We start from the raw sequence: 25,314 nt of genomic DNA, 5'->3' as shown, positions 1-25,314 counted from the left end.
GGTTAATGTTGTTGGAATGCAGTTAACTATATTGGTAACAAAAGATTGCCTCCTCCTTATATTGAGGTTTCCCAAATAAATAAAAGATTTGTCTTTAAAAGTCAATTACTCTGTGCCACATTCTTAAAACAAAACAGTCTAAGAGAACATTGTTTTAAAAGGAGAACAATTCTTAGCAACTGCAACAGGCTCGCATATGGGTTCCTGCATGCTGTGTGAAAATCTTGTGTCTCTGGACATAAGATTTTACACAGTAGGTGATGACCCTTATTGCATTGGTATAACGATATAAAAGCAGTCTTTTGCAGTTCCATTTTAACATGTTCAGCACAAAAATGCAGGAATCAACAAATTGCTGTAATGAAAGTATCCTTTTTAAGTGTTATACATGAATATCACCTTGCTGCTCTTAGTCAAGGCTTCATTTATTTTTATCAGAAATATTGAACATTTTGACTTGTTCTTAAAATATAGCTAGCAAAAATCTATACTTGTAAATAGCATCTATTATTATACAATGAATCAATTTTTGAAAGTGAATATGATGCTGTTAATTTATAACCTGTTAATGCATAGATTTTCTTAAGATCTAATTATGGATCTTCAAAAGTGTCAGTAAAGAATTTAAAATTTAAAACATTTTCTCCAAAAGATTGCAACATAGTAGGAATGAGCTGTCTTATTTTTAAAAAGTTGTTAAATCACTTCGGTTTAATTTTTAAAAACTAATATCAGCAGAGCTAAGAGATTAAGTGGGCTGTTTCAATCTGTGATTCTGATGTCTTCACTAAATTTTAGGTTATTGCATGACATTAATTATTTTTGAGTCAAGGAATGTTTTAATTATTCAAAATGAGTAGTTATATGAAAAACATAGTTTCTGTGTCCCCTTGCCAGTTTTTTTTATTACTTCGAAAGCATAATTTGCATGGTTAGGGCATAATAATTAGATGTAAACCAACTCATCTTATTTGTATCCTTGTTTTTGTTTCAGACATCTGTAAAAGCAACTTTCCTAAAAAATTGAAGGATATCTAGAAACAAATTCCAGATAAATCTATTCTGTTTCTTGTTCAAGGAGGCTTCATGATAAATTGTGCCCATCTCTTTTGCCATTTGTGCAAATGTGCATATTGTAAATATTGGTTAAAAATGTTATCTGGTGATTTCGATGCATTATGGTAAATGACAATATTGCCCGATAGTTTTGCATAAAAATGCTATCTTTTTTCCATAAGCAAATCATGGCAGTATTTTAATGCACAATGTAAAACAAAAATTGCCTATGCTGAAAATTTGCTCTTGGAGTCAGTGATACCAATTAGCCAATCATTGACAGCACCAAATCTTTACATGCCTTGGATCTCTGTTAATAAACCGATATTTCAAACAAAAAAAAATTAAAAGGGAGAAAAAGTCTTTCTGTGAGGCTTCTTGGTGCTTTCTTGAGTAATAAATTTTCATGGAATAATTTCTGACTTCCTTACTGAATGAACAAGTAAGATTAGTGAGTTAATTGTTTTTAACAATATTTGTATGACCCATGCAGTTAATGAGGCCACACTGAAGCTTCAGTATTCATATTTCCTTCTGTAAAAAATTACATGTGTTTTGAGCTATCATGATTGTCCTTATTGCTAATGCATTTCTTCCCTCTCCTCCCCATGTCTCCAATCAAAATGAAATTAAAAGCATTGACATAGTGCATCTACCTTTGGCATATAAAGTGTATTTTCAAGCAAATACAGCCACTTTAAATTAATGCCTATTTTCTGGAAATGGATTGTTTATTTAATCACTATTCTGTCTTCAAACATTCTGTATTATAGCTTCATGATAAAATTCCCTCTGCTTTTTGCCCAATTATTTGTTCAAAGTGTGAGCCTATGTAACATTAAATAGCAGCTTTTGTGCAGCAAAATTTCCCAAGGTACTTCTTTGAAACCTTGTCTGATGAAAGATGCCCAAGACTTGGCCAAAGAGCTTTTTACTGTGAGGAGAAAACAGATTTAGGGAAGGAATTCTGAAGTATAGTGGTAAGGTAGCGCATGGTATGGTTGCCATTGGTGGAGAGATTAAAATCAGGGATGTTCAGGAGATCAGAATTGGAAAATGCAGGGATTTTGGGAGTTTGCAGTGTGATAGAGGAGATGGAGAAGGAAGGGGGTGATTTGAAAGGTTAAGAATTTTTCAAATTGTTTGTTGGACAATGAATGCATTAATGGGTGAAAGCGACAGTGCATATAGGATACGGGCAGAAGGCCATTAAAGGTTACTTTAATTTTGTGTCTGAGGTTTTCACTTCCAGCAAGGATCACGTGATACTTGTGAGGAATGATAACTGTACCTAACTATTTCTTCCTTTATGGAGCTGTGGTTCTGAGGCAACACGTAACTAGACTCCATCCCCTTGGCCTTGGTGCATCAGCCAAAGTCATAAACACCAGAAATTAAATCTGCAACTTCACTGGCTTAGTACTGCCTCAAGCAATGTTGCATGAAACAATAGAACCATCAAAGGAAATTATCCTGCAATCTTGGTTGACTTGCAAAAAAAAAATTTGAAAATCTCAAATATTTGCATGTTTCAGGTTCATTAGGATCTTTTTCCATGTGGCACTAGCTTTATAGAAGACAAAAGTTGCATTATTCAAAGTGAATGTATAATTTCAATCAGACACATCTTTAAAAGAAATCTAGAGAATTTGTCAGAATATATTCACAATATTTTGATCTGCAATTATTTTGATTATCAACCTTTTGCAGTTCAAAATTAAATACAGATTGGGAATTCTAAAATAGCATAATTCAAAATTTTAAGTTGGTTTCTTAAGCTCTTTAATTGCACCTTATAATGTTTAGTTCAGACTTCTGGTGCTTGACAGAGGAATGGTCCAATGATAAACAGCTTAAATGTGAGTCAGAAGTTAATTACTTAGTTTTATGGTTGTCCTGTGAGACAATTATTTGAAGACCAACTTAGATTATATTTGTAGTAGTTGGAGAAGAGGCATGTAGACTTGAAATCGGGGAAGGAATTGTTGATCCTGAGACAATAATATTGCAGTATTCAAAAAAAAAAGTTGTCTTAATGCTACCCAGCATTTTTACTATAATTGTACTTTAACCCTATTATCCAAAATTACCATTTTCTAGAAATTCTATTGTGGAAACTATTTAATTTTTTTTTCCTTTCCCATTTCTTCTTTGACAAAAAAAATGATGGCAAATAATTTCCGAAAACTTGCAAAACTGATATCTGGAATGCAAATTCTTCATTAGATTGAACAAAGCAAATGTAGAAAAATTTATGTTCAGTGCTAGACTGAATGAAAGCCACAATGTGGTGAAAAGTTTACACTGGTTACACATGGGTAAGTAATTTTTGCATGGCATTTTTTCAAACATTTTTCGTGTGCTTAGGTACATCCAAGCAGAAGTCCAGTCCCCTGCAGGTAGCGGAACAGGATGTCCAGCCCTTCCACCAGTACCAGCCTTTAGAATGCATTGTGGAAGAGACGGAAGGCAAGCTGACAGAGCTGGGACAAAGAATTAACGCTATTGAGAAGGCACAGTTGAAGTCACTAGAATTGATTCAGGGAGACACTTTAACCAAAGACAAAATAGAAGAACTAAAAAAGAGCAGAGAAGAGCAAGTACAGAAGAAGAAAAAGATTTTGAAAGAGCTGCAAAAGGTTGAAAGGGAATTGCAGCTGAAAACTCAGCAGCAGTTTACCAAAGAGTACTTGGAAGCCAAGGGTCAACAGCAGACGCTTCAGCTCCAGCAACAACAGCAGCAATGCCCACATGGAGGACTGTTCTCTCAGGTGGGGACTGGTGAATGTCTGCCAGAGGAAGACTTTTCAAAGTTGCCTCAGGTGGACACCATCTTGCACAGAGATGGCCAGCAGCAGCCACCTGCAACCCAAATGGGGTTTGTTCCTATTCAACCTTTAGCAACACAAGTATCTCCAAACTTTACTAGTTCTGTTTATCCTATCACTAACGTACCCGATCTACAGCGAGTAATTGTGAATCAGCCTTTGTTAGGACAGGCACAACTTGCTGGACTTGGACAGGGACTCTTAGCTCAAGCACCTGATGGATTAATGGTTGCAACTCCAGCACAGACGCTAACTGACACTCTTGATGACATCATGGCAGGTGGGTTGAGAATTGGTCCTCTTTTATACTTTGCCTTTGCTCGCATCTACTAGCTTTTAGGTGCAAATGGATATTTGTTAGATTTATTGAGAGACAGAACTGTAGATGCAATGCTTTATTCAGACTACTTTAAGTGGCAATGCTGTTTCTAGCCAGCCAAAAATTGCCATCCCTTTTAAGTAGCTCTTGACATTTGAAAGTTGGATGTGTAGAGCTCAATCAGTATCTGAAAGATAAACTAAAGCCTGTATTTTGATTATAATATACTATCACAACTGAGCAGCCCTAATCAAGGGTCACACATCAGCACGTGAACTTTCTTTGTCTATCAGATACTTGCTTTGCATTTCCAGCCTTTTCCTTTAATTTCAGATTTCTGAAGTTCGCAATCTCTCATTGCCACTCTCCTTTTTAAGAAAAAAAGTAAAATGGGCTTGAAATTAGATGGTAAACTCATTTGAAAATTAAAAATCACACACGCTAACTGGAAAATATATTCAGGAAGTTTGTTACCAAACATTGACACCTGTTTTGCCCTTGAGCTATCTCAATGCATGGGCATAATCTCAATTTTGACTAGTTTGTTCCCTTAAACTTTGATTTAATATCTTATATTCATTGACCTTTGTCATTATAGTAGTTTAAGCCACAAAAAGCTGAAATAAAGAATATTGCCTAAATTGGAGGACAGTTTTATTTCATATTTTATTAAAAGCCAATGCCACTTTGACACATGTATTGTATCGCTGCAGTTAAATTGGAATTTGAGGTATAAGAAACTACTTCCAGGGGGCCGTTTTGGCTCAAACCAGCTGCAATCTAGCTGCTCTAGGGAAAGAATTTCCCAGTCAACCACTGAAATGTCTGTATTTTTAATGTAAAGATTGTGCTTTCCCCTTGTTGCAGCCCACAAATTTAATTACTGAATGAATTTTTGTATAACTGCAGCATATCCTTATTAAAATACTTCAGTAAATTGAAATCGAATTGTATTTTGGTATCAAGAGAGAATATTCGAAATGGAACTGAACCTCCTATTTCACATTACAAATGTGCTTCAAAAAGCTTATGCTATGTATTTTATCCGAATCAAAATGCTTTATTTTTTGCAGAGTATGAACTCATATGAAATGATACCAACTCCCCACATCCTGCACAAATATCACAAATAGGGAACTGTTTGATTCTCTGAAATGGCCAAAATTTAAAATATTATTTAAACCTTATAAACCTGATCTTTTGTTTTGAAATGCTCGAGTTGATTTGTTATCTAGAAGGAGAATTTCTTTGGAGTAAACATAATTCAGCTGATTTTTTTTTGCCTACCATGGTAATTACTCATATCGTTAAGGTATTATTAATTTTTTTTTCTAGTGACAATGTTAGAGGCTAGTCAGTTGTCTTGATATTTGTTATTATAAAAATAATTATTCTAATGTATAAAATTTTCAACAGCGTTTAGAATAAAATCAAATAACATTAAAAATGTAATGCTGGTTGCTGTTCCAGGTCCTGCCTAGCAAGTAACATAGTTGTGAAAAATAGTGTTGGAAGCAAGTTATCAAGGTGATACTCTTCCAATTTTCACAATGAGATGTTGTTGTCTTGTGTTGAATTATTGTATTTTGTTCCATAGTAATATTGAGAAGGTGGTGTATGTTTGGATCCCAAGTTCCAAATATTAATTATTGCAAATAGATCATTTTGGAAAATTGCATTGAATACTTTGTCAACCCAAAAATCTATTTTTTTTAAGATTGATTTCAGTTCTGTTACATTGAGGGCTTGTACCTGGAGCTTGGCTTTATTGGACATTTTTAGTGCACTTTTAGTTGGCTCTTGCTGGATGTTTGTAATAAGTGTTTTGGAATTCTTGTCGCAATTGTAAATTGCTATAGTGGCACCTAGTGGTAGTATAATGACAGCCTGGCTGCATAAAATTTGTTGGAAGTGTAACTCTTCATGATGAGAATTCTCAAAACAGCCAGGCACTTGGCTGTTAGCAGAACACTTTGTTTTGGTAAGTATAATTTGTAGTTGTCATTTTCGTATATCTGGATGTGATAAATTTATTGTGATTCTACATAGCTTAGTTTGAAGATGCTGATGAAATGGATTATGAATTTTAAAATATAGGTTCATTCAAAGGAATTGAAAGTTGTTTTTGACCTCGATATAAGAGCATGAGATTTAAGCTATTGCAACAGCTTGGAAGGAATAGCAGTTGCATTTTTTAAAAACTTTATCTTCATGAGGTGAGACTACTGCTGACTTAAAGGTGAGATTCTCACTTTGAAACACCTTGTTAGTCTACACCATGCTATTGTATTACATGCAACTGGGGATGAAACCAGCAACCAACAATCCTCAATAATGGTGTGGATTTCTTTTAAATTACCCTCAAGTTGAGATATTGGTACTGAAAATTGATGCATTCCATTTTAGGGATTGCTAGTTAGGAGCAAAGCATTCCCAGATCAGGGTACACTGAAATTGGGGTTGGGTTACTCCTATTCCACATTACTGTATTCTTCACCGTGACCCTGGAATAGCATTCTCTGTGTACATGATACTTGCCTTACCCATTCCAATGGTCCATTAGTTTCTGAGTGAGTTTGCCAAATTACAGATAACTTTGTGCTATGGGTCCGCACCCACTGGGATCTGGATTGGTTCTGCACAAGCTAATTTCATTTTTTAAAAAAGGTAACCGGTGCAGTTTTTCACTTCATTGGACTGTAGCTGGACTTGAATTTGGTTTCTAAGCGTTGAAGAATTCCTTAGTCGTTGCACTTAATGAAATCTATTATTTTTGGGGCCATGACTTTGCCTGGAAACACATTGGCTATTTTGGCTTGTCATTGTAATTTTGGCTGAAAAATGCATGTGTATCTATTACTCAAGGACCAGGTATGTAGCTGCAGCTAACACACACGTAATATTGGAGACATGATAAAACTACTTGCCCAAATCTGGTCAAGCACAATCCTGACTAGTACTCAGAAAATCTGACCATTCCAGACCAATCCACTGTTGTCCCTTGGCAGGTCAGCATGAAGGATAGTCATTTAAACTGAAAAATCAAAACTTTTGATAGCCCACAATGGGCAGGGTATTGTAGATCACTCTCCACAAGAACCGTTCAAAATTTAGCTGCTCTTAATTGAAAACAAAATTCTACAAAAGCTATAATTATGAGTCAAAGTAGAAATTCAACATTTTAAAAAATGCACAGCAATTCCTTGTTTGCAGAGGTGTTTCCCTGTCAATGTTCTATTTCTACTAGGTATATCCTGTCTTAAATTGTTAAAGACAATGCCAGTAATCTAAGAAGCAAGGTCTGTCCTGCAGCAGACAAAATATAATGAACACACCACTTACTAGGATTCTAGAGGGCTCTATGCTTTGGACTAGAAGTGTTAACTCCTGCTGCTGGATTAGAGTATTATAAATTCCTTTTATTTTACTGACCAACATTTATGTGTTAACTAGCACCACTAAAACAAATAGTCATTCATCTTCTACCAGTGTGGGAACTTGCACCATTTTAAAGTTACCTGTTTATTTAATCTAACATACCTTGAGTTGGGATCTTGGAGGCTGTAGATCTTGTAATCCCATGTTACCTTGTTGGCAATTTTTTTTTTAAATTGCTGTTTGTTTGCTATACTTTTCCTCAAATATTAATGGTTCTTTCTACATAGAGAACCCAACTGCAAAAAATGCAGGAATCGTACAAGATTAAAGCTTTTGATTATTGGTGAACAATGTATATTGGACATCTTTTTTGTATAATTTTATTTAATCCAGAAAATCAGTTGCATTATTTTGATCATAAATCCTGTGTACTGGCTCGAACTGTAAGCCTTAGCATTCAGTCTAATTGATGATTACCCTGAGCATAAAGAAATATCTATGTCCTCTTTTGTCATGCAAAGTGATGCAGCAAAAATGCCTTTTATTCCACTTACTTTGAGTTAACTATCTTGTATACCCCTTCAAGTGAAGATTTTTTGAGATTTGAGAACCCTAGCTCAACAACTTGTAATTTCTTCTGTCCTTGGAGATCAGCCATATTGAGTTCAACAACAGCTCCAAGTTAGAAATGGTTCAGTTACCGTGCTCAAAGTGTTTGCAGTATTCCAAGTTTGGCATAATGGTAAAATTTCACAGCTTCTTCATGACCCCATGGTACTAAATTCAACACAATAATAGATCTCAGCACCTTGTTTTTTTTTGTAAATCAACATTCACACTTCTTTCATACGATGGATGTCAACTTAACAGCTCTTCGTCTTTTTTTTAATAAACTTTCCTTTGTGCTAGTGCATCGACCATTTTTCATTTGCCAGTGGTTCATCGCTGCACCAGCAGCTGGAATGCTGGACAATTGATCAAGAGACATTTCAGATTCCACTATGGCAGTTGGGAGAATTAAAATTGAAAGTAATTGAATAAAAATACAAAATTTACAGAAGAACTACTGGATTGATGTAATAACCACTTTCAGTTTACTAACATCTGTCAGAGAAGAAATTCTACAATCCTAATCTAGTCTGGCTGAAGTGTGACTCCAAATCCACCTCTGGGGTAATAATGCATAGAAAATAAATGTTGACATTGTCAGCAAAGTCCACATCTTGTGCATGAATAAATAACAAAAAAAACTTGCATAACTATTGATGTGCCTATGCCCATCTTCACTTTCTATGTTGTACTTTCTCTCCTTGTTTTTGTCAAACAGCTCTCCTAGACTGCCCTTTGGCTGCTGCTAATCCAGAATTTGTCATTTCATAGATAATTCGTACAAGTCTCTTGCACAGTAACTTACTAGCCTTTTGAAGTTGAGATGTTCTGCACCACGCACTTTCTCTCTCATCTCTTCCTCAGGTGCGTGAGCAAATGCATATTCTGATGCAGAACATAGCTAAAGGATATTACGAGCTTGTCTCTTGGTCTGTAGAGATTAACTCAAAAAGCAAGTCATTCTGTGCAAGAGAAAATATGATTCATTACAATAGTAATTTCTAATCTATATTTCATTTGTCAGGATATGGATAAAGACAAGTTAGGGTTTAGTTGTGAAGTGCCACATTATTAAGTAATGTGTCAGTAGCCATTGTCCAGACTCTGAACCTTGCTGGTTTTGCACCTAGTTTTTTTAATATAATTTTTATCAGAGATTGATGGTGTTTTGCCACACTGCCTTGAAGATTGTATGGCAGTGGGGAAAGCAATTGGAAAATTTGAAATATTGAGCATCTAAGCATAGTATAAATCAAACTTCTTTAGCTGTACTTTTTTTCAGGTGATGTGAGGTTAATGAGAAATATTTACATTTGAACAATATTTCCCTTTGAAAATAAACTCTGAAGATTTTTTTGAGCTTTCCATCAGTTCAGCAATAAAACATGTCTAAAGTTCATGATTTTAAAATCTTTTGATGTACATGATGCCCAACAGGTACATCTATTCTGAAAACAGCTGGATCATAAAAATTACATGGAAAATTGCTTTCAACAAACAAAATTTTGCTGAGGCCTAAGTAAAACATTGCATTGTTTATATAATTTGCCCAGTATTGAAGGTATTTTGAAAATGAAAGTCAAAAAAGACAACAGATGTAACAGGTTTCATCAAATTATTCAAGCAAGTAAAATTAATTTATTGAAATATGCAAGGAATTAGAGGATATCAATGAGGTTCAGTCAGCTACTGCAGTGTGAAGACAAATAGTGATCCTCCAAGTGCCAAATGGATGTTAGAAATCTGAAATATAACAATGCTGGAAATGCTTAGATCAGTGATTTCTCAGAACTGAGAAAAGACAAGAAATTTTAAGGAAGAGGAGCAACATGATATGAAAGGAAAGATGGAGAAAGGCTCTGTAATATGGTAGAAGACAGATTAAATGGTAAAATGTATGACAAGTCTAAAAGGATGTTAATAAGCTAAATAGAGAATAAAATGGGTTTGGAGGAGGTGAAAACACAAACAGCATAGTTACTGAAAGCTGTGATCAGGGAGGGGAAAATGGGCACAGTAGTGATCAGAAATTATTGAAGTCATGGAGTCTAGAAGGCTCAAGCATCTAGTTGAAAGATGAGCTACTTTTCCACAAGCTTTGCGGTCAGTTTCATCAAAACAGCTAGGAGGAGTGAGTAGGGAATTAGAATGGGTGGTGAATTGGTGTCAGGTGGTTAGAAGATGATTGTGGTGCTTGTAGACTGAAAGTGGTCTGCAAGTGATCGCCAAATTGTTTCCTTTATGCAGTGTGGAGGAAACTTCATTGCAAGTCTGATAAATGGTACATTGAATTCTGGAAGGAACTTGTGGGGCAATGGTTGGTGGTAATGGTGTAATTAAAAGGTCTGGTGTTGTAATTCCTGCACTTAGAATAATTCTGTGGGAAGAAGAAATGGTGTTGGAGTGATGTTTAGATTGGAGAATGACTTTGTCATGCTAAGGGGGAGGGGAACATATTTAGTAGTCTCACTCTGGAAGTTTTGGAAATCTGAATGTGGCAGTTGCTGAGGTGAAAGCTCAGAACAAGAACTCCCTTGTGGTTCCTGCATGTTGCATTGTAAAGCATATTGATGTGAAGTGGAAGTGGCCATTCACGTAATTTTTATCTCCAAGTTTGAAGCATCAGATACTGGCACTTGGTGGGGGGGAAGTATGGTATCCCCATTGTGCCATGTTGGTCATTTAAAAAAAAATAATTAGTCCCTATCTCTGTTTCTGTGGAGATGATATCTGGCTAAAATTACTATTACTCCATTGATGAATGCTATTCACAGTTGGAGTCCAGCTTTTGCTTAATAATCAACAAATGAGGTCAACGTGAAGGGGAGAGGCTGCAATTGATCTCCAGATGGAAAGGAGCAGTTTATTAAAGTAATTTTTTTTTACAAGGTTTTTAAAAACTATTTCTAGAAAAAGTATTGGCTGATGTTGATTTGTATATTTGGTTCAAGTCTCCAGAGATTTTCATTTTAGGAATCGATGGGCCTTTGGGTAAGATTAAATTTCTTGTGGACTTGTTGGGCTGTTGCTCAGTATTAAATTGACTTTCTTCAGTTTTATATAGCACAACTTATTTGAGTATGTTGGTACTTATTTAAGTATGTAATACTGACTTATTGTTGCCATAATAATTGAACAGCTTTCTGATGCAAAGTTTAAAATTACTTCAAATAGTTTTCAGTATTGCAAAGTAAACTAATTAGTTCTTGTTAGTTAAATGCAAGTTATATCTGTACAATATTTTAAAATAACAGAATTTGAACACAAGTTCTCCATTTCCAAGAAATGCTTGCTTTGTGTAGAAATTTGCCTGCTACCAAAATCCTACAGTTCTTTCTCAGTTCATAATTTAATGTTGAAGAAATGACAATTGATTTTGTCTTGCAGCAGTGAGTAATAGACTGCCTTCTGGACCGAATGCTTCTTCCCACACTACAACACCCCCTACTCCTCAGCCTCGTACTCAAACTCCAAGTCCAGTTGTTTCTCCTTCTTCAATGTTGCCCCTTTATCCTTCAGTTGAAATTGACGCCCAAGTAAGTTTTCTATAAGAGCATAAACATTGGGAAGTACTTAAAATAGGAAATTATTGAACATATTTTGAATTATGTAGTGCTCTTCTAGGTGGTGGTTATGATACTAAGATTTGGCTGATCTACAAAATGTTTGTTTCATTATTATGGGCTAGTGATTTCCATCAACAGTGCTACGCTCTTGAATATATGAGTTTGCTGCATCTATGTTGTAAAGTTGCTTGGAACTTCATTTAACAATGTACTATCTTTTCACTTAGACGGAGAGTAATCATGATACAGCATTAACGTTGGCATGTGCTGGGGGACATGAAGAACTTGTATCAGTATTAATAGCTCGTGGTGCTAACATTGAACACAGGGATAAAAAAGGTACACATTAATTTGTAATTGGATATGGTTTCATTTAATTGAAACAAAAAAACACTTGAAGCAGTCAAATTCAGTGGTGGCTATCCTTTTATAAGTATGAAGGATGCAATCCAGTTTAATGGGTATTCTTATTTGTGAGTAAAGGATACTTCAGTTGCTTGATTATAGGCTACACCAGGATAAGCCAAGTGGCCTTTGGCAGCATTCAAAGCATGCTGGGCAGTTGTTAAAGGATTAGTGAATTTGAGTCTATTTATCAAGAAGATTTTTCTGAAAAAGCTTTCCTTGTGAGGCTTTCAACTGTTATTGTGTAGAGTTTTTATTGGAGTTTGAATTGTAATTTGAAGCTACAAACTGCTCCTTGTAGGCAGGTAGAGAATATGTTGGCCAATTATGTAGCAAAGGATCAAACCATTTGGCCCAACAAGTATAAACAATGTTTATGCTCCATACTGGCTTCCTTCAACCGTACAACATCTCATTTTCTCAGTGTTCTTTTCCAATATCTGAATGAAAATAGCTGCTTGACTGGCCTGCAGTGGGTAAACATTAATTCACTGACCAATGAGCAACAGACTTGACAATTTCAAGCATTATGCATTTATTATCTCTGGAACATTGAGCAGTAAAGCTCAGAAACAAGCCTGTCAGCCCATGATGTCTGTGCCATCCATGATGCCAATCCAAATTAATCCCATCTGCTTGCACATCGTCTATATCGTTCTATTCCCTGCCTGTTCATGTCTTTGTCTGAATGCCTCTCAAATGTTGTTATTGTATCTGCTTCCACCACTTCCCCTGGCAGCACGTTCCAGGCACCTACCAATCTGTGTTTTTAAAAAAAACAAAAGAAAAACCTTTGCCTCATAAATCTCCTTTAAATTTTCCCTCTCACTTGTGACTTTTGGAATGATTTCAGATATTTATTTGGATATATCTCATTTAAGCGTAACAAAATCAGATCAGAATGGGGCTCCAATTTCATGATGACAGGTATTGATATTTATATTCGTAGATCTTCAGCGCATCTCATCTGAAATCTATTACATTTTTACTCTGATTAGGTTTTACACCACTAATTTTGGCTGCTACAGCTGGTCATGTTGGTGTTGTAGAAATTCTGCTGGACAAAGGTGCAGATATTGAAGCACAATCTGAACGCACCAAGGATACACCATTGTCATTGGCTTGTTCTGGAGGAAGGCAAGAGGTAAGACATCTCTACATCCATAATAGAGGTTAAGTGCAATAAGTGTAATGTAAGAGTATATTGGAAATTGCTTGTTGCATTGTATCAAAGTATAATCTCAATTTAATGAAATAACTACTTGGATGGTAAAACAGTTGTTAAATTCATAAAGCCAAGATATTTCCCTTGATTATAATTAGTAGCAATGGTCAATAGCAGTAATAATACTTGATGGTCACCTTTTTGTCATAGCATTGGTCACAAATATCGGTACTAAATTCCAAGGAGATGATAGAAGATGATTCAAAACTAGCATCTCATATACATCCTGTCTGTATGGTATCCCATTTAATATCATAATTGTGTCATGCCATGTAATGTTTGATAAAGTGAATCAAATTTTGTTGACCTTAAATTCATTTCTAAACCTTTTTCTTGAATGTCTTAAGGTAGTAGAGCTGCTGTTGGCTCGTGGAGCAAACAAAGAACATCGGAATGTTTCAGACTACACACCTCTAAGTCTTGCTGCCTCCGGTGGCTATGTTAACATCATTAAGATCCTTCTGAATGCTGGAGCAGAAATTAATTCCAGGTACTAGATGAGTTGATTCCAACATAGGAATCATAAATTGACAATGTTCTCTTAATGTGATCAAAATATTCTTGGCTCTGTTTAGTAAATACTGCCTCTGCTGATTTGTAATTTTGACCTGATATTCAGTTTTGGTCTCAAAATCAATATACTTTTTCTTTCCTCATCTTTGACACACCACCACCCACCACCCCCCACAACAAAAAAAAAGGTACTTATTTTTGCTGGTGCTTTTCTGGCAAGTTAGATTTTGTCTTGCATTCTTTAGCCTAACAAACATTTCCTGTAAGTCACTGAAGGTACAAGCTGATAATTATTTGAGTGTATCTGGGAACCTGATGAGCTCAGGACTAGCAGTATTATCTCTTTCACAATGTGATTCATAGATTGAGAAATAAAGCTAGAAATGAAAAGCCAGGTGAATTGTAATCAGTGAATTCAAATACTTGAAGAAATTACTTGCTCTGGAGATCGGAGATTACTTTATGCCTTCCTTCTAACTTAAAGGGAAAACAAGTAATTAAGATTGTTCAGAGTTATGAAAACAGTGAAACTGATGTTATGTGGTTTATGATATGCTGCTAATGTGGCATTGAGTCATTGGCATACATTTGATGTTAAATGTTTAAAAACGTGGTCTCAAATGTATCTGGCTACTTTGCACGCTTTGAACAATTTTAAATGTGAAAGGTTTTGTTCAATTTGAAGGGAGCTGTCAAATGGTAAGAGAAGAAGAATTTTGAGAAGTCTTGATTCAGTTTCTTTTAACTGGCTGCTGCTTTTCCCCCTTTCCCATCATTCATCAGTTGATGGTTTTCTCAACAGTTAGAAATCACTTAAAGACTTGATTTTTGTGGTGGCTTAGATGCATCAATTTTGCATGTAACAATTTAATATACCAAATGAAAGTTGAAGAGTGTGTAGAGATTTGCAAAGATGATGATTTAAGCTGTTTATTCTGTTGCAGGACTGGCAGTAAATTGGGGATTTCTCCTCTGATGTTAGCTGCAATGAATGGCCATGTGGCGTCAGTAAAACTGTTGCTTGATATGGGCTCTGACATCAATGCCCAGATAGAGACCAATAGAAACACTGCCCTCACTCTGGCCTGCTTCCAAGGTCGAGCAGAAGTTGTCAGCCTATTGCTGGATAGGAAGGCAAATGTTGAACACAGAGCAAAGGTGATCCTACTTTAAATAAAAATATATAAATTCATTACAAGCAATCCTCCTTGAGTTAAAAATGTATCCTAATGATCAATCTTTTAGCAAGTGTGTTTGTTTTTGGTGCTCTGTTTATTTGAACTGCCTGTGAACATTATGAATGTATTCAGTTGTTTGAGTGCCTTATTTCAAAAGTTAGCATTTAACTTTGCACGTGCATTCTCTTGTCAATGTAACTCTGCTAATGACTTTTTTAAGTATTGTCACGACATTTGGATTTGTTTCTCTATATCCTATTGAATTTTTACTGCAGCAATGATTAAAGTGTCCTTATTCTCTAAACTATGTTTGAACAGTGCACGTTCTTGCGTCTGGCTAGAGCAGATCACTTTGCATGATCATCAAGTTCTAATTCCTATGTTTTCCTGCCATTTAATTGGTGCCCTCTCTCCATTACTCCTGCTGCTGTTTCTCAGCCATATGTGGGTTTGCCAATTAGAGTGACAGCGAGAGCAATTAAATCCTGTTTTCCAACTCTGTGCTTGGAAATGGGCATAAAATTTAGGAACTATGGTAAGGAATCAAGAGACAGCAAGACTAAATGAAACTTGAGCAAGAAAACTAAAATTAAGCAAGTATGAATGTTGCAAAAGGAGAGGAATGTTGCTTACATTGTACTTAATGAAAGCCAGAAATAAAGCTTTAAAATATAGAATGAGAGCAGACAGTAATCACCATAATAAACAGGAGTTGGGAATGGATTGCCAGAATAATTATTGTATCAATAATGAGAGAATCCTTGAAAGATCAGGAGACAAGGCCAGTGGTCAGTCTCCCAAAGATCCCTCGAAGCTTTTGCATTTGTCTCATTTCTGTTCAGGTGGGATTATTTTGAACTCCACCCCTCATGAAATATCAAAAGCATATTGGTCTATCTAGGAAAATTGTCTAGTAAGAATGAGTAGTGCAATAGGATGGCATGGTGGTGTAGCAATTAGCAATGTTACACTACAGCTCAGGAAATCTAGGTTCGATCCTGTGTGGATTCTGCATGTTCCCTTTATAGGTTTCTGTCAGGTGCTCCTGTTTCCTCTTGTGTCCCAAAGGTGTGCTCTTGGGTTAATCGGCTATTGTAAACTACTCAGTGTAGGTAAGTGGTTGCAGGGCTGCAGGAAAACAAGTGGGAATGGGACTAATAGCATTGCTTGGCTGGGAGGGGACATGGATTTGATCTTTGTCATAAGAAGCAAGTATTTTTTTAAAAAAAAATTATACTGAAGACATTTGAAACTGACAAATTCCTTGGACATGATGGGTTTTGGGAAGTGTTTCCAAGATTCCATAGATATTGAATAGTCCCCACAGTTGAAAATGTATCCCTCTTGTACAAAAAGGCTGAATGGAAAATACAGGGAACTGTATGTCAGTTGGTATGACAGGAATAGGTGGGTACCATTTTAAAATTAACATGTTCATGGTATTTTGTATTTTATTACATAGTTACATTGAAAAGAAAATTATGTTTGACAAATTTAAGAGTCTTGCTTAACTAGCAGGAATAGTGAAGGGCAACAATGGATGTAGTATATTTGGAGTTTCAAAGCTATTGGAGAATGACATGTAAGAAGCTGTGACAACATTTAGGGTGCATGGTTTTTGGAGTAAAATAAATTGGCGTCGATCGAGGAGTGGTCAGTTACACAAAACAGTCAGAATAAATGAGTCATTTTTCAGTTTGTCAGTAGTCAGTGAGTTACTGAGAGGATCATAGCTTAGGTTTCAGCTGTTTTCATTCTTAAGTGACTTAAATGTGAGAAGTAAAATACTGAGGCATTGTTACATTGGGAACATTTACCATGCTGTTGTAACAATAAAAGATCCTTCAGGCAATACTGAAGCATAGCACAAAATGATCAGGAAATTCTGATCATTTAGTTAAATTCTCCTCTCAATCAATACCACCCTAAAATAAATTGATGCGTTTTGAAAGGTGTCTGCTGAGTTATGGAAAGATGCTCTTGTCTGCTGCAAGATCACAAAACTTGAAATATGTAACGTGTGAATTATTTTGGTATTTCTACATTGTTACATTCTATGAATGTAATTTGTTACATTTCTAGAATAATGCATAGCAGATAAAATTGAAAAGCATGACTGCAGTTTAAAATAACTGGAACCATTTCTATTTAGACTGGCCTTACACCCTTAATGGAAGCTGCCTCCGGCGGGTATGCAGAAGTGGGGAGGGTTCTGCTTGATAAAGGTGCTGATGTTAATGCGCCACCTGTGCCTTCATCACGTGATACAGCTTTAACCATTGCCGCAGATAAGGGTCACTACAAATTTTGTGAACTGCTGATAAACAGGTATTCAATAATTTTAACATATTAAAGGAATTTTTTGCATAAACTGATTTCGTTAAGACCCTATAAAAGTTCTGCCAAACAATTTTGTCCATCTTTGTTTGAACACAACAGAGGGGCTCACATTGATGTTCGCAACAAGAAAGGTAACACACCTTTATGGCTGGCAGCAAATGGTGGGCATTTTGATGTGGTCCAGTTACTGGTCCAGGCTGGTGCTGATGTGGATGCAGCAGACAACCGGAAAATCACACCTCTTATGGCAGCTTTCCGCAAGGTAACTCTTGACCTCTTCTCAACTATTCTCCAGTATTTTGTATAATTGGGAAATGCATGGATTTAGGTAGGATTAAGTTCTTGTTCAGAATAACTGCTTGGTATTTATTTTTAAAAAAGTTTAAATTTGATTTCAATGAATAACAGGATTGGTTTTTTCAACAAAAAGGAAGAGATCTATGTTCTGATGGCATTGACAAGGAGGATGTTATCACTCCTATTACATCATTGTGGTCAAGCCAGGACTTCAATCTCACTTAGAAACTGATCTTAACTCTAGAAAAAGATTTGACTATGGTTTAATCTTGAAAATGTTTACTTTGACTGCCTCTAAGGATGGCCACATGGAGAAATCCGCATTTCTAAACCACGTAACTCCTCATCCTCAAGACATTTTAAGTGTCTGTTTCAGAATTCCAGAACCTGCAGTATTTTACTTTTTTATGTAACTTGAGTGTTGAGGTGCACCGGAAGTATGTAAATGTTTGTTTTTAATGGTTCATAGAAAATGGAGAAGTTGTATTTTTGATGTATTTTTAATTCCTATTCACTACCTTTTGCATGTACAGCTTTTTTTCTTCACCTCATTAATGTTTAAACTACTTTCTCTTGCCAAAAGGCAAGATCGAGAGATTGTATATCTGGATCCTTCTAGCTACTGTAACAAAAGTTTTATAGATGCAGCAAAGGCTTCTCACTGCCATGAATATTAGAAATAATCAAGGGATTAAATTTCTGAGGCTACTTTATTTTGCATACAGTGTCTGAATATAGGAGAATGTACTGACCTGTGAGAGTGTTTTAATACAACATACGTTTTTTACGTTTCCTTGGCCTGATTCAGTGGTGTGTGAGCTACCTTTTTAAATTATCTGACCAGAGTTTTTCATTTTATTTTCATATGATCTGCATAAGTAGTTTATTCCAAATTGATGCCCTGGAAATATTTACAGTGGTGCTCTTGGGTTGCACCATTAGCAACTCAGTTTTAGTATGAATGGTTTAAGGTGTTTAAGCTGATAGTTGCCTAGTAATTAGTACTAGGGAAGGAACAGTCTGCAGGCATTGAATTTGCCTGAATTGCTTTTGGAGGGATAGGATACTAGCAAGTTTTCTACTAGGATCAAATTCTATCTTAAGAATGAGAGATGCCACAATAGTGTTTCTTCCTATCTGGCAATGTTTGTAGAGCAAGTTGGCTGTGTCAAAGAAAAGTAATGTAACACTTCTGCATTCTTACTCCTTAATGTAATACTTCTGCATTCTTACTGCTTTTATGCAGTAAGAATGCAGAATTATTTGAGATGGTGGGGAAACTAATGTGCACTTTGAAGTGTCTTTTTATATGATCATTGGGTTCCCTTTAATTTACTACTCTTCCATTTATTTTCACTCTGGCATCACTTAAATGCATCTGCCAAATAGTATTGAAAGAGTGATGATAAATATATTGAAAATGATGTAATGTTGTTCTTTTAGAAGTTTAAGGTGATTTTCACAGTATTAGGAAGCTTACAATGATATTTGTATGAACACAACTTTGTAATCCTGTTCTTGCAAAGTCATTTTAGAGTTCAAATTTAATAGTGGTTGAATCATGTTTTTCCCAGGGTCATGTAAAAGTTGTGCAATATTTGGTGAAAGAAGTGAACCAATTTCCATCTGATATTGAGTGCATGAGATACATAGCAACAATAACTGACAAGGTGAGTGCATTCCTACTATGTGAGATTCAAGAGTGTACGCTAATAGATTTTCATCTCTGGATTTTAATTTAATGTTGACTTTGGACATTATTCCTCTAAGATCTCTGTGGTCTTTAGCATGGACAATGACACCATTCTCCAATACTTTATTCCCAAGCTGAATAGTATTGTCTTTGGTTCCATTTTTGTTCTAGCATCATCAACAATAATTTATAGCATTTGCGTAATCTCTCGATGCCCAAATATCATGTATGCTGATATGTGCACAATTTCTCTGGACCACACAATGCTCTGTTTTTAGTTTGCATCTCGTGATAAAGAGCTTCCAGCCAAGAGTTGGGAAGACAGAAGCTATCGCCATGTGATCTATCACAAAATCCAATACTTTCACCCCTGGTGTACTGTTTGCAACCCCTGTGCAATTTGACCCTAAACTGAGCTCTTAGACTCATGTCCTCTCCATCAGAAAAACTGTCGGCTCTTTCATCCCCCACCTGGGTTATCTGCAATTGAAACTGTTGGAGTAGGTGAGTATGCTGTGGACTCTTTTTGGTTCACGTGGACTCGACTCTTTTTGGTTCACGTGGTCTCTTTGCAAAGGGGACAGGAAAACAAGATGATATCTCCCATCTTCAAAATTGTTGGGTAGAGGCTCTTCAACACAATATACAAATTAAAAAAACAAACAGTGGACAAGTCTGAAATGTGTGTGCAGATGTCAGTATACAGTATATGCAATATCTGAACCTAGGATAGTAGATAATGTCTCAAAACAGAATACATGTGTGATGAAGAGCAGCGGATAGATTTTTGGGTATCTTGAAAGATGTTGCAAATGCATAGAGATTGTTGATGTCATCATAACGAAAATGGAACCAAACACAAACAGTGCTATTGCGCTTGGCAATCGAAATGCATTGGAGAATGTTGTGATTATCCTTGCTAAAGACTGCAGAGATGATATGCTAGAGTCAAAGAGAATTTTATGTACCCATGAATGTATCCATGACCTGCTTGCCTATATTTGCTTTGTACCAGAATTATTCTTTGAAATCTCCTGATGGCTTTGACTTCCTTTGCCCATTAAGAATTGATTTGAAAAGCTTTTTGTCACTCCTCTGTTGTTGATTATTAAGAAATACAAGTTATGGTAAGATGTTAGTAATGTATGACATACCATTGGAATGGATCTAGACTGTTATGTTGTATGAAGATATAATGAAGTTTAGTTAACAATTGTGCTTTGTAGATAAATGAACTTAAGAAATTTTCCTTCATTTTCCAATTATTGTATATATCTACACATTCTGCTACCCTAGTCGTAAACTTTATAAGCTCTTTAACTGATTATAATTGTTTTAGGAACTGCTTAAGAAATGCCATCAATGCATGGAAACAATAGTTAAAGCAAAGGACCAGCAAGCTGCTGAAGCAAACAAGAATGCAAGCATTCTGCTGAAGGAGCTAGACCTGGAGAAGGTGGGAGCTCATTCTGAATAATTGTGATAGATATTACATTTGGTGCCCATTCTGAACTTTTGGATTTAAGTATTGAAGCATTTAGATGATCTTCAGATGTACTAAAATTGTTAGCATATTTTAATGGACAAACATTGTCCTGGCTTAACACATTTAAAGTCAGTAGGCTATTCTCCACATTGCAGTTTGGAAAACCCAATCCATTGTTTTCTCTTGTAATCACCTTCATGCGTTATAATAAATATGCATGGTAAATGGGTTTAAAATCGACTTGAAAATTTGTTTTAAATGGGTCTCCTCAAATAATTCCCTTTTGCAACACATTTTTGAAAATGATGAAACCTGCAGGTTTTTATTGATTGATTCAAACATTAATATCATTTATAGTCAAGAGAAGAAAGCAGAAAACTAGCTCTTGCAGCAAAAAGGGAGAAAAGAAAGGAAAAAAGGAAGAAGAAGAAAGAAGAACAGAAGCGGAAGCAGGAGGAGGAAGAGGCCAGAGTTAAGGAGAGTTCAGAAAAGCAGCAAACTCCTGAAAAGGATAGATTTGAAGGTAAGTTTTTTGATATTATGTAGAAGGTAAAAATTTTTGTTCTTTATTTTCTTTGAAGATTGAACTGACCTGCTCCTGGTTTCTCCACAGATGAAGAAGTTGTGCCTATAGAACCTCCCAGTGCAACCACAACTACAACCATTGGTATTTCTGCAACTTCAACCACTTTTACTAGTGCTTATGGGAAAAAGAGAGCTAATGTAGTAACAACACCAAGTACTAACAGGAAGAACAAGAAAAACAAAACTAAGGATTCTTCTCAGAGTGTTCAAATAATTCTAGAAGATCAGCATATGTCTATAGCACAACAGAAGGCAGATAAAAATAAAATAAATGGAGAACCGAGAGGTGGTGGTGCAGGAGGGAACAGTGATTCCGACAACGTTGACAGCACAGACTGCAATAGTGAGTGCAGTAGTGGTGGTAAAAGCCAAGAGCTCAACGTAATTGCTGATTTCCACAACTTCAGTGAGCAGAAATTATATCCTACAAGAAGTGAAAAGTCTAATACTTCCTTCTCAGAAACTCAGAATCATGCAAGGTGAGATTAACATTGGGTGTTGACATTGGTTCGTTCTTTCAGTAGTAGCTTTACTTTTTGGCATTTTCTCCTTTTTGTGAAATGTGTTTATTTCTAGACTGCATGATGGCACCAATGAAACAAATTCCAACTCGCTATCTACAACTCACAAGTCCACTTCACTGCCATTGTCCTCCCCAAATGGAAAGATGAATTTAACCAGTCCAAAGCGAGGTCAAAAGAGGGAAGATGGCTGGAAGGAAGTTGTACGAAGGTAACTAAGAAGTTTATTAATTATGTCTATATTTAAGTATGCTTGTAAGATTTAAAATCCAAAGAACTAAATTCATGCTCTCCCCTTTCCATTGAAATAATATCCAGAGAAACTTAAAATCTGCTTGATTCTTCTGACATTGGTGTGTTTTAGTCAAAATTTAAGATTTTTGTTTGAGAATGTGGCATGTATTCCATTGCTTTTCAAAATTTCATTAATGGTGAGCCTTTTCCTGATTCCCAAAGAAAGCCAATGCAACATTGGTTTGAACTATTTTCATTTTGGCAAACAAAATTCTATGCTAAAGAGTCAACAAATAAAAAAAAACTTCTGAACAGGAGGTATGGGAAGGGGAATAATGTACCTGTATTCTGTGACCTCCTATTTGGATATATTGAGATGGAATTGAAATGTCTGAAAATGTATTTCTTTGAAATTTCTTGATGTCTAAGCAGTCTTGCTTACATTAGGAAAGCAGAGAAACTAATGTTTTTGAATGGATTAGGATATTAACTTAGCCTGTGTGTAGCATGAAAATTGAGCAAGAAGTGTTTGTTTAGGAGGTTGGTGATATTTCAGGAACAAGCTTTAAGATCAAGAGGAACAAATATGCAGAGAGATTGCAAAAAGTTGCAAGAGAAACAGGGTTGTTATAGTTGGGGATTTTAACTTTCCTAATAGCACTGTGGCAGTCCCAGTCTATAAGGGCTTGGATGGGGTGGAATTTAAGTGTGTTCAGGGAAGTTTCCTCAGGCAACATACAGAAGGTCCTGCTAGGGAGAGAGCAAAGCTTGATCTACTCTTTGGAAATGGAGCAGAAGAAGTGGCTGAGGAGTCCTGAGGAAGGGGCTCGAACCGAAACGTCGACTGCTTATTTCCCTCCGTAGATGTTGCCTGACCTGCTGAGTTCCTCCAGCGTTTTGTGTGTGGTGCTCCAGATTTGAGCATCTGCAGAATCTCTTGGGTAACCAGCAAGTAGGAGGCTTTTAAAAGTGAGATAACAAGAGTTCAAGGTCTGCATGTTCCTATTAGAGTGAAAGACAAGGCTGGCAGGAGTAGGGAACCATGGATGACGAGGGATATTGAGGCTCTGGTCAGGAAAAAGGAGGCAACATAGGTCAAGTGGATCCTTGGAGGAGTATAGGGGATGCAGGTGAATACTTAAGAAGGAAATCAGAAGGGCAGAAAGGGGGCATGAAATAGCTTTGGCAGAGAAGATAAAGGAGAATCCAAAAAGATGGCACAAGTATATTAAGAGAAAAAGAGTAAATGGAGCGAGAGTAGGGCCCCTCAAAGACTGAAGCGCACACCTATGTGTGGAGTCACAGATGGATGAGATGCTTCATGAATATTTCTCCTCTATTTTACCATGGAGAAGGTCTTTGAAATTAGGGATAGTTGATGGGGTTGTCTTGGGGACTGTATGGGGATTCTCTGCATTACAGCAGAGGAGGTACTAGACATCTTAAAATGGTAGATAAATCTCTAGGGTCTGATCAGGTATATCCAAAAACGCTGTAGGAAGCTAGAGAAATTATTGGAGCCCTGGCTGAGATGTATGCATTATCGTTAGCCACAGGTTAGGTGCCAGAGGACAGGAGGATGGCTAATATTGTACCCTTCTTAAATAAGGGCTGCAGAGAGAAACCTGGGAACTATTGACTAGTAAGTCTAGCGACTGTAGTAGGTAAGTTACAGGAGGGGATTCTGAGAGATAAAATATGCATGCATTTGGAAAGACTGGGGTTGATTGGGGATTGGCAGCACAGCTTTGTGTGTGGGGGATCATGTCTCAGGAATTTGAGTTTTTTGAAGAGGTAACCAATAGGGTCAATAAGGGCAAGGCAGTAGACAGAGTCCATGTGGACTTCTGTAAAGCCGTTAAGGATTCGCATGAGAGGCAGTTATGGAAAGTTAGATCGCATGGAATCCAGGGAGAGCTGGCTAATTGGATACACGTTTGGCTTGATGGTAAGAAGCAGAGGGTGGTGATGGAAGGTTTTTTGGACTGGAGGCTCGTGACTATCGGTGTGCCTTGGGGGTCAGTGCTAGGCCCATTGTTATTTGTCATGTATATCAATGATTTGGATGAGAATGTACAAGGTTTGGTTAGTAAGTTTGCAGATAACACTAAAATATGTGGTGTCATAGACAGTGAAGATGATTATCAAGAATTATAGCGGGAGCATGATCAGCTGGGTAAGTGGGCTGAGGAATGGCAAATGGACCTTAATTCAGCTAAATGTGAGGTGTTGCATTTTGGGAAGACAAATCAAGATAGGACTTCCACAGTGAATGGTAGGGCCCTGGGGAGTGTTGCAGAACAGATGGACCGGGGAGTATAAGTACATGCTTCCCTGAAAATGGCATCACAGATAGATAGGGTGGTGAAGAAGGCTTTTGGCACACTGGCCTTCATCAGTCAAGGGCATTGAGTACAGAAATTGGGATGTTATGTTGCAGTTGTAAAAGATGCTGGTGAGGCTGCATTTGGAATATTGTGTTCAGTTTTGGTTCTCCTGCAATAGGAAAGATGTCATTAAGCTAGAAAGAGTGCAGAAAATATTTACGAGGATGTTGCCAGAACTCGGGACAGAGTTACAGAGAGAGGTTGAGCAGGCTAGGACTTTATTCATTGCAGCGTAGGAGACTGAGAGGTGATCTTGTAGAGGTGTATAAAATCATGAGGGGCATAAAAAGGATAACGTGAATGCACTCAATCTTTCTCCCAGGGTTGGGGAATCGAGAACTAGAGGACATAAGTTTAAGGTGAGAGGGGAGAGATTTAATAGGAACCTGAGGGACAACTTTTTAACCCAGTGAGTGTTCCATATATGGAATGAGCTGCCAGAGGAAGTGGTTGAGGCAGGTACATTAACAACATTTGAAAGAAACTTGGACAGGTACCTGGATAGGAAAGGTCTAGAGGGACATGGGCCAGATGTGGGCAAATGGGACTAGTTTAGGTGGGTATCTTGGTTGGCATGGACCAGTTGAGCCAAAGGGCATGTTTCTGTGTGTACGACTCTATTTTGTTAGCACTTTGATTTATTCAATATGACCATAATGTTACAAAACAGGGTGACAACTACTCCTTGATTTAA

General features: G+C 36.6%; 1 protein-coding gene across 7 annotated transcripts in view; it reads left to right on the top strand.

Annotated features, from left to right (window-relative positions):
• The window catches only part of ankhd1 (ankyrin repeat and KH domain containing 1), a 148,770-nt gene that overhangs the window by 91,334 nt on the left and 32,122 nt on the right, over positions 1 to 25,314 (top strand). For 6 of the 7 annotated variants that reach the window (XM_052013594.1, XM_052013597.1, XM_052013596.1 and 3 more), the window contains exons 15-27: positions 3,424 to 4,164; positions 11,578 to 11,726; positions 11,984 to 12,095; positions 13,160 to 13,305; positions 13,734 to 13,876; positions 14,844 to 15,057; positions 17,230 to 17,405; positions 17,517 to 17,679; positions 19,289 to 19,384; positions 20,747 to 20,863; positions 21,251 to 21,416; positions 21,507 to 21,957; positions 22,055 to 22,210. In XM_052013594.1, the coding sequence (XP_051869554.1) occupies positions 3,424 to 4,164; positions 11,578 to 11,726; positions 11,984 to 12,095; positions 13,160 to 13,305; positions 13,734 to 13,876; positions 14,844 to 15,057; positions 17,230 to 17,405; positions 17,517 to 17,679; positions 19,289 to 19,384; positions 20,747 to 20,863; positions 21,251 to 21,416; positions 21,507 to 21,957; positions 22,055 to 22,210 (2,830 nt within the window). The remainder of the gene's footprint in view (positions 1 to 3,423; positions 4,165 to 11,577; positions 11,727 to 11,983; positions 12,096 to 13,159; positions 13,306 to 13,733; positions 13,877 to 14,843; positions 15,058 to 17,229; positions 17,406 to 17,516; positions 17,680 to 19,288; positions 19,385 to 20,746; positions 20,864 to 21,250; positions 21,417 to 21,506; positions 21,958 to 22,054; positions 22,211 to 25,314) is intronic. The other variant, XM_052013601.1, reaches the window with a different exon arrangement.

The sequence above is a fragment of the Pristis pectinata genome, chromosome 4 (assembly GCF_009764475.1).
Source record: "Pristis pectinata isolate sPriPec2 chromosome 4, sPriPec2.1.pri, whole genome shotgun sequence".
NCBI lineage: Eukaryota > Metazoa > Chordata > Chondrichthyes > Rhinopristiformes > Pristidae > Pristis > Pristis pectinata.
The sequence above is the reverse complement of the archived record's forward strand: the minus strand, read 5'-3'. Positions and strand labels throughout refer to the sequence as shown.